The following is an 18469-nucleotide window of genomic DNA, read 5'->3' as shown; positions in this document are numbered from 1 at the left end:
GCCAGCCATCGAACTTCTCTCCTAAACCCTCTCGTGTCCACATCTCCACCCCACCGCCTGTGTCTGTGTTTGCACCCATTTCACGACCTCTGAACCTCTGAATTCTTCCCCTTTTGGTCTGATCTTAACCTTTTCATCTCAAACCTTCGCCTACATTCCTGCTCCATCTCTGTGCTCCATGATGGTTCACTTCATCTCTACACCAGTATTAACATCCAGAGTTGAATCTTTGCAACTAAAAACCTGTTCTCCTGCATTGTTTCCACCTTCACTGCTCTCCCCTGTCTGTCCTAAAGTTTAGTCCAGTGCAACAAGACGCTCCACTGCAGCCCCTCAGGTATGGACAAAATATACAAAAACACACTCACAGACAGCATGAACACATACATAAATCATACACAAACACGCACGTGTACACTCACCATGTCATCAGCACACGTGATTTTGTTTTTTCTTTCCATGTTCGAAATAGTCATAGTAGTACATTATTTGTTGACTTTCCGCTCAACAAATAAATACCTCCAATGCACTTCACAAACGAAATGCACAGACAGGAATAAAAATAGCATTCCGTGCTTAAAATATCAAATAAAAGCAAAAATAAAACAAAAACTGTTCTAAGCTTTTATTTTACAAGACATGCAGCACATTAAGAAAAGGCTGAATAACAGATGTATTCAGACTAAAGAACGTGAAGCAAAGTTGTTTTATAAAGCACATTTATTTATAAATGAATAATAAAATCTCAATATAATTATACAACAGCTGTTAAAATGCCTTAATTGCAACACATTAACACAAACGAACTAACTTATTAGTTTTGATATTTACAGCTTTGTGTTCAGGTGTATGAATACAAAATTAACAGTTTATTCTTTTATGCAAATATACAAAAATTGTTCTCCAATTTATGAAATTACATTTGGATGAAGGGCATGTCAGTTATATTATTTTACAAATTATGTCTTTAATTCTGATGTTTTGATCTATGTTTGGTTCAAACTTTTACTGAATTCGTTATCTTCAAACTGAAAAAACGATTTGATTAATTTTTTTTAAAATGTTTTTGTAAAATACAATATGCTGTTAATTATTGGCTAATATTTAGTTGTGTATTGTTACATAACACAAACTGTGCTTCAATAAATAAGTCATCAAATGAAGTGTTTGTTCTGTGTTGGTTTGTGCAAAATATTCTACCATTTTGGGTACAACTGTTGCAAAACACATGTCAGTGGCAAGAGACATTTCACGTTAAATAAAAGTCATTGAGAAATAATATAAAACAAAGGTAAAAAATGAGATATAATGTAGATACTAATTTAAAATCAGATAAAGTATCAACATGTTTGTTAAAAGAAATTAAAGAAATGTCTACAAATCCACTCAGCATATAAACAAACCTCTCTTGAAGTCAAGGCCACACTAAATTACATTCAAACAGCACAATCACAATACAATAACTTCGGTAAAACATCAACATTTCAAAGAAATCATTTTAAGGACTTTGGTTGTTTCACTTTATTGACTAAACTGAACTAACAGCACATTATCATCATGGTAATCTGAACGCTCCAGTGTTTGACAGACCTCTGATGTATTTAAGACAAATGTTTTCCTCCAGAATCTGTAGGATCGGCTTCACACAGGGTCTGGTTTTTTTCAACCATTTTAACAGACACCAGATTCCGGCACAGGTACAGCATGAAAGGAGGGAAAGAAAGGGAGAGTGGGGAGAAATAAGTGGAGGCACATCTCTCTCCCTCTCTCCCTCTCTCTCTCTCTCTCCCCTGCAGCCTTGCCCTCTCTCCTCAGGATCTTGTATCGTGCAATCAGGCCCCGCCGGGGCCCAGACAAGCAGGAACCTTTAGATTGGAAACAGTTGTGAGGTATTAGGAAGGTGTGTGTACCAGGGTTAGGGTCAGGCACACGGGCATGTGTGTGTCAGCGCATGTACAAGTGTAATGGTGTGTGTTTGTGTGTGTGTGTTTATAGTGAGCTTTAATTACCTGTGCAGTGTGCGTGCATCGCTGTGTGTTTATGTGAACACATCTGCAGATTAGTAAACAGGAATATACTTGCAGATGTTGTTTAGTGGATTGTATCTCTCCCCTCTCTGGGTTTTAGTTTTAAAAGACTTACAGTTTAAATTTTGGAAATAAGGCAGCCAGGAAGTCCTTCAAAATAAAACGACAACATACAAGATAAGACAAGGTGCAACATCTGTGTTGCTGTGCTGGAAGAAATACATACTTTTTAATCAGCTAGATTTTAGGTTATAGTAAACACTTGACTTTGAACATATATATATATATATATATATATATATAGATATATAAATGAACACACGTAAGTACAGCATTTGCACAGTTACATGTAATTCAATGTGCAGGAATTAGTGAATCACAAATACTACTGCAAGTACTACTACACATACAACATATATTACAATGTCCAGACACACACACACACACACACACACACACACACACACACACACACACACACATGTAGCCGCCGGCCATGTGCACACTGCAGGTGTTCCACTCTGCTTATTATTAAACCTCCAGTGGCCTCAACAGCAGACGTCGAGTGCTCCACTCAGCGCTGTGGATGGAATGCCAAGGCCCCTGCACGTGGTAGCGGAGTGTCCTTGAACGCAGCGCAGTAGTTATGACCCACCACTTTGCCTGCTCTGCCTGTTATCATCAGCTCTGCAGGGGCCGCCACGAAAAGTGCAAAAAAATTCAAGGCCTGAAACTGACCTGAATGTCTAAGTTTCGGAATGATTATGAGGTTAGAAAAGCGTCCGAGCAACATCAAAGACAGACGCATGTGCATCCACGCATGCGTGTGTGTCTGTGTGTGTTTGGTGTAATTTAAATTAAATTGTGCATACATGCGTTAAATGACATTTATATCAGTGTCACTCCATTATGTGAATACAAACAGAATGTCCAAAAAGTTGCAGCCTATTTTCAAGTTTTCTGAAAGCTTGGTAGGTGGTATATGTAGGGGGTAGACAAAATAATTGGAACACTTGACAGTATATTAAAGTGTATAACGTTCCATGTGAAGTTATTTGAAGCCGTAATTTATGTCAATGTATTAGATTGCAGGTAATTGATAAAGAGGTTTCTGTAATTTTGTCCACCCAACATAGTTTTTTACTAAGAAAATAACTTTTCGTTTATTTGTTCGACCTTGGTTTACACCATCTGTACAGAAAACGTATCCTAAATATTTTGTACTTTCACTGTAGGAGAACCTTTATATTTTCCTTGAGCGTATAGCATAAACACACACACACACACACACACACACACACACACACACACACACACACACACACACATACAATACAAGAATATAAACACACAGGGGAGAGTTATGTATATTTTGATGAGCATGATTTTAGAACGCGTGGGTGTCTGGCTCAGGATGAGTCTTTCAGAATGAGAGAATTGTTCTGTTTGAGTTACAAAAAACAATACTCTCCCTTGTGTTTATACTATAATCAAAATGCCTGTCACTGCTTTTTCCTCTGCCGGAACCACTGGCTCTGCTGCGTCTGTGAGTGTGTGTGTGTGTGTGTGTTATATAGTTTGGACCGACCAGCTGTTGGATGCTCTGCTGTGCATATTAAATCTCTGGCTTTCACTTCGGACTGATCAGGGACCAGATGTATAGTCCTCTGCGGTTCATCTGCGTTTTAAAAGTCTCATCCAGAAGTTGCGGCTTCTGATAGTCATCTTTATTTTTAGAGAGCCAAACTGTGAGCTGAGCGCAGGTGGGAGGGTTGTGTGTGTGTGTGTGTGCGTATTAATGTTTGTGCATTTGACTGCTACAGGCATATGTGCTAGTGTATGTGTGTTGGCCTACTCAGACAGCTGCAGGGATAGAGAGCCAGAGGAATGACTTCTGGTTTGACACGTAGGCAACAAAACGCCAAATATTTGGGTCTAAAATGCATCATGAGCTGTCAAACATTCACATGCACAATTCACAGAAACAGAAAAAGTTATGTGCAATTTAAATTAAAAGTTTCAATAATTAAAGAAAAATGCTCCTCAAAAAAATGTCAGCAGCATCATTAAATTGTTTTTCTTTAACAATTGTTTTCTGTGAATCTCTAATGCTTAGGCAATATAAATCCAGTAAAAGAGTAGCACTCCCCCACCAACAATTAAAACAACATAGAGAGGCACTTACTGAATGTACATCAATTTAATGGCTACTGGAGAAAAAATGCCGCCCACAAGTATTAAACCTAGAGTTTAATTTCATGAAAATGTAACTTTAAATGTTGTAAAAACCAGACGGATAAATGTGAGTTTCAAAAGTAACGTTTCTGTAAACAAAAAGCAAAGCAAATGAGAAGAGCAGATTAGCGGACGCCCTGCACTTTGTTACATTACATGAGATAGAAAAGCTTTTGTCTGTCAATTTACACATTCATTCACACATTTATGTAATGAAAGTCATGTGACGGCCTGACACCCACAAACATACGTCCAACTCTCTCTGGCTGACTTCTTCTTCTCTCTGTGTGTCTTCCTTGAAGCATGGAAAGGCACACTGTACACTGTAATTAGGGTGAACTGAGAACGCTCCAGAAGAAATGTTTGCTTGTTAAAACACAAGAGGAGAAGTTGAAGGAGCTGTAGGGATTTTTCCACTTTCCGCTAAACAGAAGTGTTTGTTTGTTTGTACACACATGTTATAACCTCGACACACATCTCAAAGACTCTCAGTGGAGTTTTTTGCAGAAAAAATATGCTTCAGAATGAATCACAAGTATATTCAATGTCTTCTTACCTTCAAAGTGTCACTCTAATGCAATGTTTAACGTTTATGCTCATCGCTGTGTTTCTCCTCTCTGCAGAAAACCGACGAATGGAAAATTCTCTACACTCAAAGAAGAAATGTGTTCCTGCCTAACCAGATAATCCCCCATTTTTTAATCTCTCAAAAAACTTTTTTTTTCTCTTTCTCTGGACACGGGCTCGACTCATGAGGTGCATTTTTGCAGCTTGACTCCCAACAGTTCTGTGTTTGTGAAACACCGGTGAGGAGACATGACAGTCAAGTGCTGAACATTTTTAATGATGAAAACAAGGGAAAATACAAACAGCTGGCCTGCGTTGACAATGAAACAAAATGGCTGCTGGTTCGAGTGCCTTGTGGGTAACACCGTGATAACCGTCATCCATTTGACTCAACGCGTCGGATGACTCACTGCCAGACAGACATTAAGATGACTAATGATGATGGCACAGTGATGGTTAGAGGGCGGTCACAGCCAATGAATGTTTACAGCCAAAATGCTAATAAGCTAATCGCTCTGGCTCTCAAAGCCCCATCTTGTGGGAAAAAGAGGAGCACGAGGAATCTGATGCAGATCTTCTACTTTGTTGTGCTGTAGTAAGCTGGATTGCTTTCTGTGTTTTTGGAGGTTTTTAAAGTGTATGTTTGTGAATTTGGTGTATGCACACTGTATTACTTTAACTCTGCTCATGCATTACACTTGGCTTTAATGAAAACTGCCCATGGGAAAATGTCTTAAACCACTGATTACAGTTCAGCCACGATTCCATTTGTTTTTTTCACTTCAGCTTTTCTGTTGTTAGTGAGCGTCGCAGAGAGTTGTATTTTAAAATGCAAGACAATCTGATCGATGTATGTTTTTTCCTGCCGCTTTACGAATCTTTGCAGACTTGCTGTGAGCGTTTTCACTGAATAATGCAAAAAAATTCAAATAAAAGCAGAAGGTTTCTTGTAAAGTCCATCAAAGTGATTCCAGCCGTGATTTAGAGGATTCATTTGATCCTTCAAGTAGTCTAATTACTGTTTGATCATATTTCTTTTGTATTGTTTTGCATTTGCTTTTGATAATCTTTATTGTGTCAGTTCCTGTGGACAATAAAACTTTTCTTGATGCTGTATATGAGTGTCATATTTTAAGGACTAATGCCATACGTGTCAGCATTCAGTAGTAATTCAGATATGAGAGGAAGCTGTGGTGAATTTGCTCAAATTAAATGGTACAAGATTAACAAAGTTAAAATGAGCATGCCATAAGAAATACAAAAATGATCTTATTCAAAATGTATTTAATTTACCTTTATTAAGGATTTTTTTTGGGGAACAAAAATAGTAATTAAGACAAAAGGTGACAAAAAAACAAAACAAAGTAATTATGTACACTGTACACAAACAAGTCAGAGAATCAGTTAAGAGAATACTGGACTTTGCCTGCAGTTTAAATCCAGTTTGTTAAGGCGACCTTTACACAGGCGGGTCAGCACAATTACATTACATTACATGTCATTTAGCAGACGCTTTTATCCAAAGCGACTTACAATTCAGATCCTATCACACCGTAGGCACAGCTACGGGAGCAACTTTGGGGTTAAGTGTCTTGCTCAAAGACACATCGACATGCGACTAGCGGAGCCGGGGATCGAAACCGCCGATCGTCTGATTGAAGGACGGCCCTGCTCTCCACTTAGCCACAGTCGCCCACTTTAAGGCACACAGGCTGACAATTTGGTCTCTACGTACGCACAGGGTTCATTTTTTTTTAGATCAAATACAAAAATAAGTCATTTGCATGAATTAAGACAAAAGATAAGACATTCGATATGTCAGGTCACTGTCCCGAATGTTCTCATAAGACGACGCAAAGCTGCACTCAGACTGTCCTACATGATATGGAGCTGAGACTCACCGTCATTTGTTTTCACATTTTCACTACAAATATTTGACAGGTTTCGTGTTGCGTACACAATGCAACATAAAGAAAGAAAGAAAGAAACAAAAAAGCAAATGTACTGCACTTAAAAAAGTATAATCCATAGCACCGTCATAATTGTGTTAGACATGCAAAGAGCACTTCAAAGACACAGAATCTGAATGTATAAATCATTTTTTTTTTGGAGAAATTAATTTGTTTATATATCCGTCCTGTGCTTCTGGTGCTGTTCAAAGTTTGGATAGAAAAAAAAGAAACATTCACAAACTCTTGAAAGTCTTTGAAGTTCTTTAAGCCATGCCAGTCCAGGAATGGCACATTGTTCTCATAAACTTTGGTTGCGCTTAACCTGTGTCCAATTGCACTGTGTGGATATTCAACTATCTCAGTATTATTGCTCCGTCCTACTGCTAAAATGTCGTCGTTTGGTCCGGAGAGCAAAACATCCCCGTCGCCGACAGTAAACAGAACGTTGCTACGTCAGCGACGGACGAAGGACACATCGGTTTGTCCTCATCATGAAAGAAATACAAGTCTAAAAGAAATTACAAGTACGGACGAAGGACACATCGGTTTGTCCTCATCATGAAAGAAATACAAGTCTAAAAGAAATTACAAGTACAGCAGGAATGTAAATCCACAGGTAGAAACACTGGTCCACTTAACAAACATTATCAAAGTTCAGATTTTAAGACCCAAGTCATTCTGATCCTGCCATCCTGAGGGCAATATAAGTGCACTTTGAGTGTGGGGCTGTCATTAAGGCTTTGGATTGGGTCTCATCCAAAGTGTGATTTGCATTGGCACATATACAATCATTTCTGAGTGGTCACGCTGCACTGAGGCATCATGGGTGATTTGTGTCTTTGCTGATGTGTAAATAATGTCTTTCTCCCCTGATGTTGATACTCCAATGACGAGAGTTATTAGCTCTTCATTGTGACTATTGCCACCGATAAAAACTACAGTATGTCTACACTTCTAAGATGCACTTCATAAAAGACGGCAGCGTCTTCTTTTATCTGCAGGGGAGCCCATACTGTAACTAGAGTCTTGCTGCAAGAACAGAATAAGACCATCGAAGACAATATGTGGACTTACAAAAAGATATGAAACATATGCATCTCAGACTTCACTGTAGCTTCACTCTTACTGGATTCTTAAACAACAACAAAAAAAAATCGTCTGACATTCGCAAAAATGAATGAATATTCAAATAATCTAAAAACATGAACAAACAGGATGTTTGATTGTCAACATGGCCGATGTGGCTGCGTCTCCTCTCTCTCGTCCAGTTCACATTACAGAGCGGTGCAGTGCAAAACGATCAGAAGCCCCTCATCTGTTCCTTCATTGGATCTTTGTCACGTTCAGACAAATGACATCATCATAGTGGGACGCGGTTGATATGTCGGCGCGTCCTGTAGGGACGACTCCTTCCGCTCTTGAGTGATTGGCTCCGTAATGCCAGGAGACCTTTGACCCTGCCTTCAAGGTGACAACATTCTGCGTGGTCTCTCGCAGGTGTTGTGGAAGTCATTTACAAGATGAATGTTTAAAGTCACAGAGCTGTGCTTTGTCAAGTGTGTGTTCCTGCTACGCCATGTTATCAGCTCCCATTGCTACGGGAGAATGGAGATGCTTCAATAATCTGCCTCTAGTTGTCTTTCTTTTCATCTATTTCTCACTTCAGTGACAGATGTCCTCTTCAGGAAAAGCCCGTAGAGGCGTCACGAGAGTGTGAATTTTGCCCAGGTGAATGTTGTTCTCAGTGTGTGTTTGAATCAGAGTGGTCAGACTGCAGCCAGTAGGTTTGCAGGCTTAGGAGTTTTTATGAGGCGATGAATACAGTGGTTGAACTGAGGAGGACATCTGCTTCCAGTGATGGTCCAAATGCATAGCTGTGTGTGTGTGTGTGTGTGTGTGTGCTTGTTTCCATCGAGACTTGGTTAAAGGCAGCTGTCAGGAGACTCTCACTCTTTTCTCTGTCAGTTTTTCTGGCTGTTTCCTTAATGAACGAGAGAAGTAGAAAGATTTTATGATAGATTAAGTTGTGCACCGTTGCTAAAGCAGAATATATTAAATAAGACGTCGTCCCTACTTGTCAGAGGCAAAAGCTCACATCGACAGCGAGGCGATGGCGCTGACGGCCTCGCTGTCCGAGTCTCGTCTCAGCCGCCGTTTCTGCGCCTGCAGGTAGGAGAGATCCACTGTGGAATCTTTCACACTCTGCCAGTACTCACCTGCAGGATGCAAGACAATGAAAAAGAGGGAGTTGATGAAGGGAGGAGAAAGAGGGAAAGATTAATGACCTCAGTTCTTGGTATTCTGGTGTTGTTTTCATTCATAGTTCCTTGAGGTGAAGTGCCTGCACTGCATTATTTAAAAGCAGTACTTGGTGTTTGATCTGCTATTTGTAGCTGTTTGATCTTAATATATTATCCATGTTGATAATTTCAGAAATGTAAACTCCAATTCAATCTGTTCTCTCAGGGGCTCCGGGCCGGAGTCCTGAGACACACAGTGGAAGTAAAATCAATCAGTGTTTGCAAATGTGTTCGTCGAGGAGCATGTGTGTGTTCTGGTTGTGCATGCAACTCGCGTATATTTCACCCTGGGCCTAAATTATAGGCTTAACATTCTTGTGGCTTTGCAAATATTTTTAATTAATCTAATTTGGTTGGGATAACATTTGTGTGCAATCAGGAGGGGATGTTGCGAAGGTCGTGTGCCAGAAAAGTGTTTGAAGATAATTGGAGCCAGGGCGGCCGTGTGTGTGTGTGTGTCTGTGTGTGGGACGGCTGCAGGGAGGGATGGGAGACAGGGATGTAAAGGAGGAGAGGTGGCCAGAGAGCAAGAGGGATGAGGAGATAAAGGGAGGAGAGTGCTTTAAGTGGAGAAATAAAGAGACCGCCGTTATAGAGCATGGGAATGAAAAAAGATACTGAACAGCTCGTAGAAATATAAACTGAATTATTTTTCTGTTAATTGTAACTGATGGAACTGATCATAAAACTAGAAAAATGTTCCCACAACGTGACAAATATTAAATTAATCATCATTTTTTTCAAAATTAAAATGTAATGTAAAATAAAATGATCGCAGCAGAAATAAAGTTACAAAGCAGAACATTTTATCTCCAAAACAAAAGTTTCTTTCGACATCCTGAAATGTTTCCTGTAATTTGTAAGTGTATTTGACCACGCCTCTTCTGTTGCTCTTATTGAGCTCTTTGTCATTATTGTGACGTCTCAAAAGTGTATGTGACATGTGGCTTGTAAACTGGAGCAGGTTATGACTGACTTTGGAGAGGGTCAATGAGAAATTAAAGGCAACTGAGACAGAAAATGGAGGCGAGAGTGAAGGAGAAATTGTGGAGGTTAGATAAAGAAAGATGGCAACAACTTTAGAGGAAGACTGGAAACAGCAAATTAGGTTTAGAAACAATTGTTTCTAAGTGTTTCCAATACTTGCAAAACTAGTAGAACTACTAGTAGAATAAAGGATCAGCACCAATGAGCGAAATATGGGCGGTCAATGATCCCCTAATTTACGCCATGGACCCCCCTGAAGACATCAATATCAGATTTTGTAGGGTCTCAAAATTAGCAAATTCTTTTATATTTATCTATTTTATGAAGATTATTTTCATATTTGAATATGAAAGGTGAGGAGCAACACAGAAACGCCACTGACAGTGACCACGCAGCTGGGGTAGTATGTAATGGTGCTGCTGCAGTAATTCTTCAACTGTACAGTTAATATTGACAAAATAATCATTTCTGAACTCCGCTGTTCTGTTCCTCCTCCTCCAATCTGAGAAAACGAATTGATGTCCTTAAAGGGCCAGTGTGTAACATTTTTGGGATCTATTAGCAGATATAGAATATAATAATCATAACTATGTTTTCACTAGTGTATTAGTGTAGTAACAGCTCGTCCATTTGAAGTTGAATCCCAGCGTCCTGTCAGAAGATTTGAATAATTGATGAAGGTGTCCATGCTGTGCCAGCTGCGCATAACATCACGCATGGTTTTGTTTTTGGAGAGGCGTCAGTGTGTGTCTGTGCCATCGAGTTGGTCTGCTCAGGTGCAAATGCCGGTGAAAATAATTTACTGAAAACGTGTAGGGCATTTCTGCCTGCGCAATCTGCAGATGTTACATGTTTTTAATTATCTATATATATATATATATATCTATATATTTTTATTTTTACATGTATTTAGTTACTTGTTATGCACCCCTACAGTTTTTGCATATACTGCTCAGCAGCCAGCTCAGAGCGTACTTGATTGGCCTACTGGTCAGGAGTCTTGTGCAGCATTAACGTGTCAGGTCGGTTCAGGTCTGGAATTGATTTAGAGACAATTTGCTGGTAGATGGTCGGTTCCAATGCTGAGCAGCAGGTGAGCGGCAGGTTTTGCAAAACTGGAAACACGCAGGACTATGGACACATTTGTTAAAAATGTTTTTAATACAATTGTCGTTGTTTTGCTCTCTTGGCTTAAAGTCCAATGTGTGTGTTAACATGTGGCTGATTTCTTTGTTAATGCACTAAGTACAAGTGTCAGTTCTCACCTTGGACCTGGACGACTTTCTGCAATGACTGGACAGCATTTTCACAAGGCTTCTGGTCCAACACGGACTGGGACAGGGGCTCCACCTGGGACACAACACATGAAGTGGTTAGAGGATGGAACATGCTGTATATCTCTACAGAAACACACACACACGCGTACTGTACACGCACACATCTCACCTCCATGCCCAGCAAGGCGCTTACGCAGGCTTCAGAGGCATCACAGATGGCCTTGAGGTCATGTCCCCCCTCCAGAGCCATTACCACCCGACCCCCTGCCAGTGACATCAGCTGACGGGTCAGGAAACCAAAACCTGGTAGAGAAGATCACACAAACAAGCACATACACAGGTTGAATTAGATCATGACTGGTCAAGAGGTTGTCCCCAGATATTGATTAAAGAGATTAAAGGATTCCTTCAGTGTTGGTGAAAGTTTATGTAATTTCCCATGCCACCCTCGAACTCACAAAATTAACTTTAACGAACTTGGTGTCACCCACATGAGTTCAGAGCGGTGCTCTCTGCCTCGTAGATGCCATTTCCTTCTATTCAGATGAGTGCTCATCATTTACAAATTTACATTTTATCTACAAATAAAAAGATTTTAAGAAGTTTTTCTTTTTTTCTTTTTCTTTTTCAAAACTCCTGCATTACGCAGTGCTTCTCACCTGATGCTAATGTCTTGATGTCTGGTTGTGGCTACCTTGTGATTGACAGGTCGGGAGTTTGTCTGGGAGTTCATAGTGTGTTTTCAGTTCATGAAAGTAAATTGTAACCTTTGTGGTCGCCTGGTTCGGTTGTACTTAGCTCCAACCGCTTGTGTCACTTCTGGTTGCAAAAAGCCAAAATGTTGAACTTACAAACGGCAGTCCGCCAACCAGTAGTGGACGTCACAGTGACAACATCCAGTTCTTATACACAGTCTATGTTATAAGTAAGTACGATGAAGTTCAGACCAAACTTTGTGTGACGTTAACACTGATTGATATCCCTGTCCATGTCTGTGTGTAAGAGTATGTTAGTGAGAATGTGAATGAGGGGATGATTGAGGCTTACACTTGGCTGTGACCTTGTAGCCTCCCAGTGACGACAAATGTCCCTCGACAGCATCAAAGCCAGCGGACACGAGCACCACATCAGGGGAAAACTCGTGGGCAATGGGCATCACCACGGCTCTGAGGAGGAAGAGAGGAAACAACATGCTGTAACCAAATTCTGCATCTTATGTTACATCCGTTCAAGCCCTGTGGCCTAGCTGAATTACAAATTACATTTAAGTAATCATCTTTTCAACAGGTGTTTATAGTTTGTGAAAAAACACTTGGAACAGCGTATACAATATAATAAGTAAGAGAGGAAGTCACTGAGGGAGTGATTTAACATCGTAATAGAATGAATACGATTTGTTTTTGTAATAAACTGAATATTAAGTTGCCTGTAAAGTAAAAAAAACAACAACATAAAAACTGAAATCACTGCAAAGCCAAGGTGATTGATTTGCGACTGGAACAATTTACAACAAAATACTTTTTATTTTCCTGGATCGTTAACTGCAAACATTTACTTCATTGTAAAATCCATCCATTTGAAATTGATGGAAGATAAATTATCAAAGGCCATGTTCCAAGCGCTTGATCTCTGTTCTCGATCCACTCCTGGTAAGTGGCCAACACTCGAAGGTGGGGTAGCTCCCAGGTGTGAATGTGTGCAACTGTTTAAATGTGAAGCAGAGCACTGCTGAAAAAAAAAAGAAGCATGAGCGCTCGGCAAACCTTTACCAGACATATAAAGATTTTTTTTTTAAAAGGCAAAGCAAATGTAGGCAGGTGGCAAATGATGCAAAAAGTTTCTGTCTTTGCGAGTGACACCAGCATATAGAAATGAGACCCTTGACATATCTTGACTGAGACGCCCACATACTGTATGCTCTACTCAGGGGAGACCACTTTCCTCGCCTCTACGCTCTCCTCCTTACTTCCTCTCGTCTCCCGCTGCCAGTTATTTAGCAAGACCGTACGGCCCATGCCGCGTTTGATTCTCTCTCTCTCTCTCTCTCTCCCTCTCTCTCTCTCTCCCTCTCTCCCTCTCTCAGCGGCAGTTCAAAGGCGTTTGTGTGCGTCTGGTTCCTATTAGGAGCTCGTCCCTCTTCTCACGTCACTGACAGCCAGCCATCTGGGATCCATTGGGCCTAATTACGCCGCCTTTGGATTCCCTAACAATGCACCCCCCACTTCTTCTCTTCTGCTCTCCTCTCTTTCATAGTTTGTCATTCGTCAGTAGCCACCTAGAAATGCACATGTAATATGTGCATGCACACATACGTGCTATGAACAGGGCAAAATATAGACATACCGATGCTTTCCCTTTAAAACTGGACGTTCCGTGCGTGTGCTGTGCTACCGGTGATTAAGCTGACCTTAAATTCTGACCAGCCTTAGTAATCCTCCACACATACACTCACACGATGCCATGCCACTTAATCTCAACACAGATGAGCTTTCTCTTGATTGTACTAGAGTCCCACCACCACTCGCGACCACAATATTTCCCCCGTCACTAACACACGCCCGAAAAACAGAGACCCACATCATCAACAATCGCTAGTTTTCTGTTCCATCCTGAAGAAAAACATACAGAATGTGGAACATCCAAATTGAATTATAAAATGGGGACGAAACTAGATACTTAATTGCATAAAAATGAATTCATGATGCATTACATTTTCTCTGCATGCATTTATTTGCACCAGTTAATCCACAGAATGGTGGCAAACAAAGTCCACTGACAATCCTCTGTTCTGTTTCATGTATTTTGCTTCTTAAAAACGTGACTATCTTGTTGCAGCTTTTCCAAGTCCAAATGACATATTTACGATTATTGTGGAATTTGCTGCCATAATTAGATAGTTGACACTGACAGTAAATATGGGTTTGTTCCCTATGAGGACACGTGACAAAAGTCTTTGGACGGATAGGCACCCCGGACATCACAGCTATATGGTATGTGCCTCAAACCACTGGACCACCAGAACACTCCTTCTCCACAGAGCTTTGATGCAGGGCAAAGTTTCTCTGGGTAACACACAACACGGTGCAGTACTACAGTGTGGTTAACTCAGGAAGTTTTACACATGAAAACACTTGCCATTTCCCTAACTGGATGAAAAATACCAAAACCAGACGCCTGCTCAGGAAGAGACCAGTTGTTTCTTAATTAGAATCCAGAGCTCCAGTAAACACTGGACTTAGTGTTTCCGAACTTGCCTTTTGCCTCTGTGGATTTTTACCAGTATGGCTTAGCTCATTAGCATCTTTCCTTTGACGAAGGGCCCACCCACTGTGTCTGCTGCATACAGAACCGTATAGAGCTCACATAATGTTTAATCGTCTGGTGGCAAGCCAGCGTTGCTGACAGAATGTGTTATAGTGTAGAACAGGACAGAAGTATATTCATTCAGGAAAAAATAGCTTGAATGAAATGAAAATTGCGGGGAGAGTGCCGGTTAGTTTCACCAACACGAGCTTTACGGCTTTGTGTTCAGCTAAACAATCAAAGGAAAGTTGTGGCTTACATCACTGCAGAAACCATATCATCATACAAAGTGTGTAGACATTGATTACTGACTATTTATCTGAGGATATCAGGAATCAGATGTCACACCTGCTTGAGATACTACAGGTAATCCATAGCAGTGAACGAGATCCAACTTTAAAGTATAATCCCATGAATATACACTCAAAAGTATGTCTCATGGCTGTTGCATTCCAGTGGGCTGCAACGACGATGAGGAAATATTGAGTTTTTGTTTGCCCTCCTGGCACACGCACTAATTTGTGTGAAAAATAAACAAAAAACATCCTGTTCCTCATGATTATAATATGCTTTTCTTGACATTCTGTAATTTTGTATCTGGTGTTTTTATTGGCTTAACTAGCTTCCCAACATCATGGTACTTCATTGAAAGCATGCCTGAGGTGATGTGAATAACAACCATAACAGTGATGTAACTCACCACAGCAGTGTTACAAACTGAAACTTGTGACCTCCTATGTTATGCTTTTTCTAAATGATCGACAGTCAGTAATGTATGCAAGTATACCTAATTTGTAGCAAATGGGCTTGAACATGCAGAAACACCAGTACGGACCTTTCATTTTAGATTATAAATTGCAGAGTACTACCATATGGAAATAAATATGACGTGGCTAATAGAGACAGGTTGAGGTCATTCTTTACCTGAATGCAGCCAGGTACTCTGCGTCACCCATGGGAGGGTTCAAACCACCTGTCCATCCTACGTTAACATTGAAGCCCTCGCCTGCACCTGCACCCACCTGGATGGAGGGAGAGAGAGAGAGAGAGTGGGGGAGAGAGAGTGAGACTAAGAAACAGAAAGAGTCTCTGTGAATGTCAAGAAAGTTAATGAGTCCCAGTGAAAGTTGAGAAACTGCGAGACGATGACAGATTTGTGTCAAATGTTCATAAAATAAGCACGCCTGTTCCAGAACATTGCATTGCACCAATCGAGGAAAAGCGACTGTTTAAGTCTGTTTAAGGCAACACCAGGGAGTGATTATGATTCCCAAATGAGGGACGGATGGCTATTAATTCGACACCCCTGCCGCTCCATTTTGATTTTGATACAATTTGTCAAATGACCTTATAAATCAAACCGAGCCACAACAGAGCTACACCCGTTTATGATTCCCAAGCTTTAAGTTATAGCTATACTGGGAAATAGTTCACATTTGGAAATTGATGTATGATCTCGTAAAATGTTCCATTTATATATTGACAATATATTACTTGAATATAACTGGAATGACTCCATATTCTGTTTTGTTGGATATGTACATTTAGTAGGTTTGTTTATATGACATGCCAAATAAAACTTAGTAAACTACTCTACACAACTCATTTATATTTTATGGCGTACTGTAAATGATTTCAGTGGATATTATATTTTCTGTATTAAGATTGACGTGTGCTTCCAAAATGCCAGGCAGAGTTGACCTCACATATTTGGGGCAAAGAGTGAACTGAGGCCCGGGTCCTGGAAAGAAAGTTTAAAGAGTCCTGCCTTTTTCTTTGTAGTCCTGCTAGCAGCCATTTAGCTGTTCTCAAAGCCCTTCACTATCAGTCAATGTGTCAGTTTGAGGGCAGAATGAAGAGGGTGATTGACATACTCTTGGCAACAAGGCGTGGTAATTTCCTTTGTGTGTGTGTGTGTGTGTGTGTGTGTATGGGTGTGAGAGGATGTTTGAAAGAATGCTGATGAGCATCGCAGAGCGTCTGTCTCCATTCTTCTCTCAGTGGACGGGATGTTCACAGGGAAAACTAAAAACACATGAGGCCTCCTGTCCTTTGCCAACTGGTAATGTACCCACTTGCACGCGCATGTGCACAGAGAAACACACACACACACACACACACAATTCCTGCTATTGCTCCAAGTCTCTTGCACTCCTCTCTGTCCTTTTTCTCTCTTTCATGTTTCAAGGGTTCCTGGACTGGATTAGGCCGTCACTGGTTTTGTGTGGTACTCGGCACTCTCTGTTATGGCTATGACATCACACTCTTACCCCATGGTGTGTTATATACCTACACGGGGGACAGCAAGACTCCAGAAGTTTACCACACAGCTCAACAGAGGTTGAGGGGCCACTTAAGGCGAAGCCACATCCAAGCCAGCAGAGCGTTTTATGTACCGTCCCTCATCGGGGGACTTCATGGGAAAACATTGACTATTTCATCCTCATTATTGTGGGAGACGATGGGAGAGTAAGAGGAGGGGATGTGGGGGATTGAATGGGTTGTGAATGCCACCGTGGGTTGGGGTCAGTTCATCTGACTGGGGATAGTCATCACACTTGGTTTCTGGTAAGACCGCAGGCAGAATTCATAGGCATCTCAATTTCCTCTATGCAAACATAGGCATGCAATTCGACTGTACACATCCTGTTGTGAAGTTCTTACATCCAAAGCCCTGAAGTGTCTTCAATAAACTAGAACTAGGGAAATAAACCTACAGCAGATACACAAAATCAAAGTATGATGGGCTCACGGCGAGTTCACTGGATAAACATATTTGCAGCATTTGGACATTTCATGTTGAACAAGTCAAAAAGTTGACAGTGGACAAATTAAACAAGCTAATATGAGCTATTTAATAATATTACAGATGCTCTCTTATAATTGAGGCTTTAAAATCATGTATATTATGAAGGGATGTATTGTTACAATCATTGTTCTTGTTTTGACAAGTATATGCTAAACACAAGGCTCTTGAGCTCCCTAATGTGCCACTGAAATCACATAATTAACAAATATTTCTATGCCCACATATCTATCTTCACATGGGTGGTATTATGATGAATTATGTGTTTTTAGGAGTCAAAGTACAATAATCTACTCGGATCATCTCCTCTACAAAGAGAACCTGTGTTGTAAGTATAAATCTTTCTCGTGTGTTGTTCTGTTAAAGATAATCTAGGTACACGTAAACACTCACAAACAATCAGACATTACTATGACAACAGAAACAAAGCAGAAAAACACATCACTGCCTGGGAAGGCGACCGACCTCACTGGGATGTCCACTACCAGGAAAGAAGTTGCCGTCATCATAGCGATGCAGAGAGATGTACAACACGCTCGGGTCATTGTAGAAGGCTTCCTGGGTGCCGTTTCCATGGTGAACATCCTGGACAGTGATTGGATGACAGGTTAGGAAGTTGCCGTGGAACCAAATCAGACATATACACATAATTAAAACCATGATGGATTCACATATTTGTTCAAAACCATCCGAACAATCGCAAAAGAGAACTTCATTGACTTTTTCTCTCGTTATGAAGCACACACAAACCAGCAGGGACTGTAAAACTTGCAAAGCTTTTCCCTGTCAACGGCATACGTGTTAAAAAAATCTTAAAACTTTCTGACGAAGCAGGTAGTAATCAATGTTTGACGCAGCAATATGTCAGAGAGCACGGTGTGTGTAAAGACATGGTACAGGCTTATATACACACACATGGTGAACAGACGACCGCCTTGCTGCGGATCAATATCTGCACATGTGTGTGTGTTTGTGAATGTGTGTGCATAAAACTGTGTGTGACTCTATGGCTACT

At 40.6% G+C, this 18469-nt stretch overlaps 1 protein-coding gene across 5 annotated transcripts in view; it reads right to left on the bottom strand.

The window, feature by feature from the left end:
- Nucleotides 1–6108: 6108 nt before the first annotated feature.
- LOC142954688 (histone deacetylase 7-like) overlaps nucleotides 6109–18469 on the bottom strand; it is a 41358-nt gene continuing 28997 nt past the window's right edge. For 3 of the 5 annotated variants that reach the window (XM_076095868.1, XM_076095867.1, XM_076095864.1), the window contains exons 19-24: nucleotides 17920–18039; nucleotides 15573–15670; nucleotides 12393–12511; nucleotides 11515–11648; nucleotides 11334–11418; nucleotides 9007–9555 (exon numbers count right to left, since the gene is read on the bottom strand). In XM_076095868.1, the coding sequence (XP_075951983.1) occupies nucleotides 9380–9555; nucleotides 11334–11418; nucleotides 11515–11648; nucleotides 12393–12511; nucleotides 15573–15670; nucleotides 17920–18039 (732 nt within the window). In that variant the 3' untranslated portion in view covers nucleotides 9007–9379. The other 2 variants (XM_076095866.1, XM_076095869.1) reach the window with 2 other exon arrangements.

This window comes from Anarhichas minor, unplaced genomic scaffold (genome assembly GCF_050575085.1).
Source record: "Anarhichas minor isolate MPS153535 unplaced genomic scaffold, ASM5057508v1 ptg000021l, whole genome shotgun sequence".
Taxonomy (NCBI): domain Eukaryota; kingdom Metazoa; phylum Chordata; class Actinopteri; order Perciformes; family Anarhichadidae; genus Anarhichas; species Anarhichas minor.
Note: the sequence above shows the minus strand (reverse complement) of the source record. Positions and strands in the feature narration are given on the sequence as shown.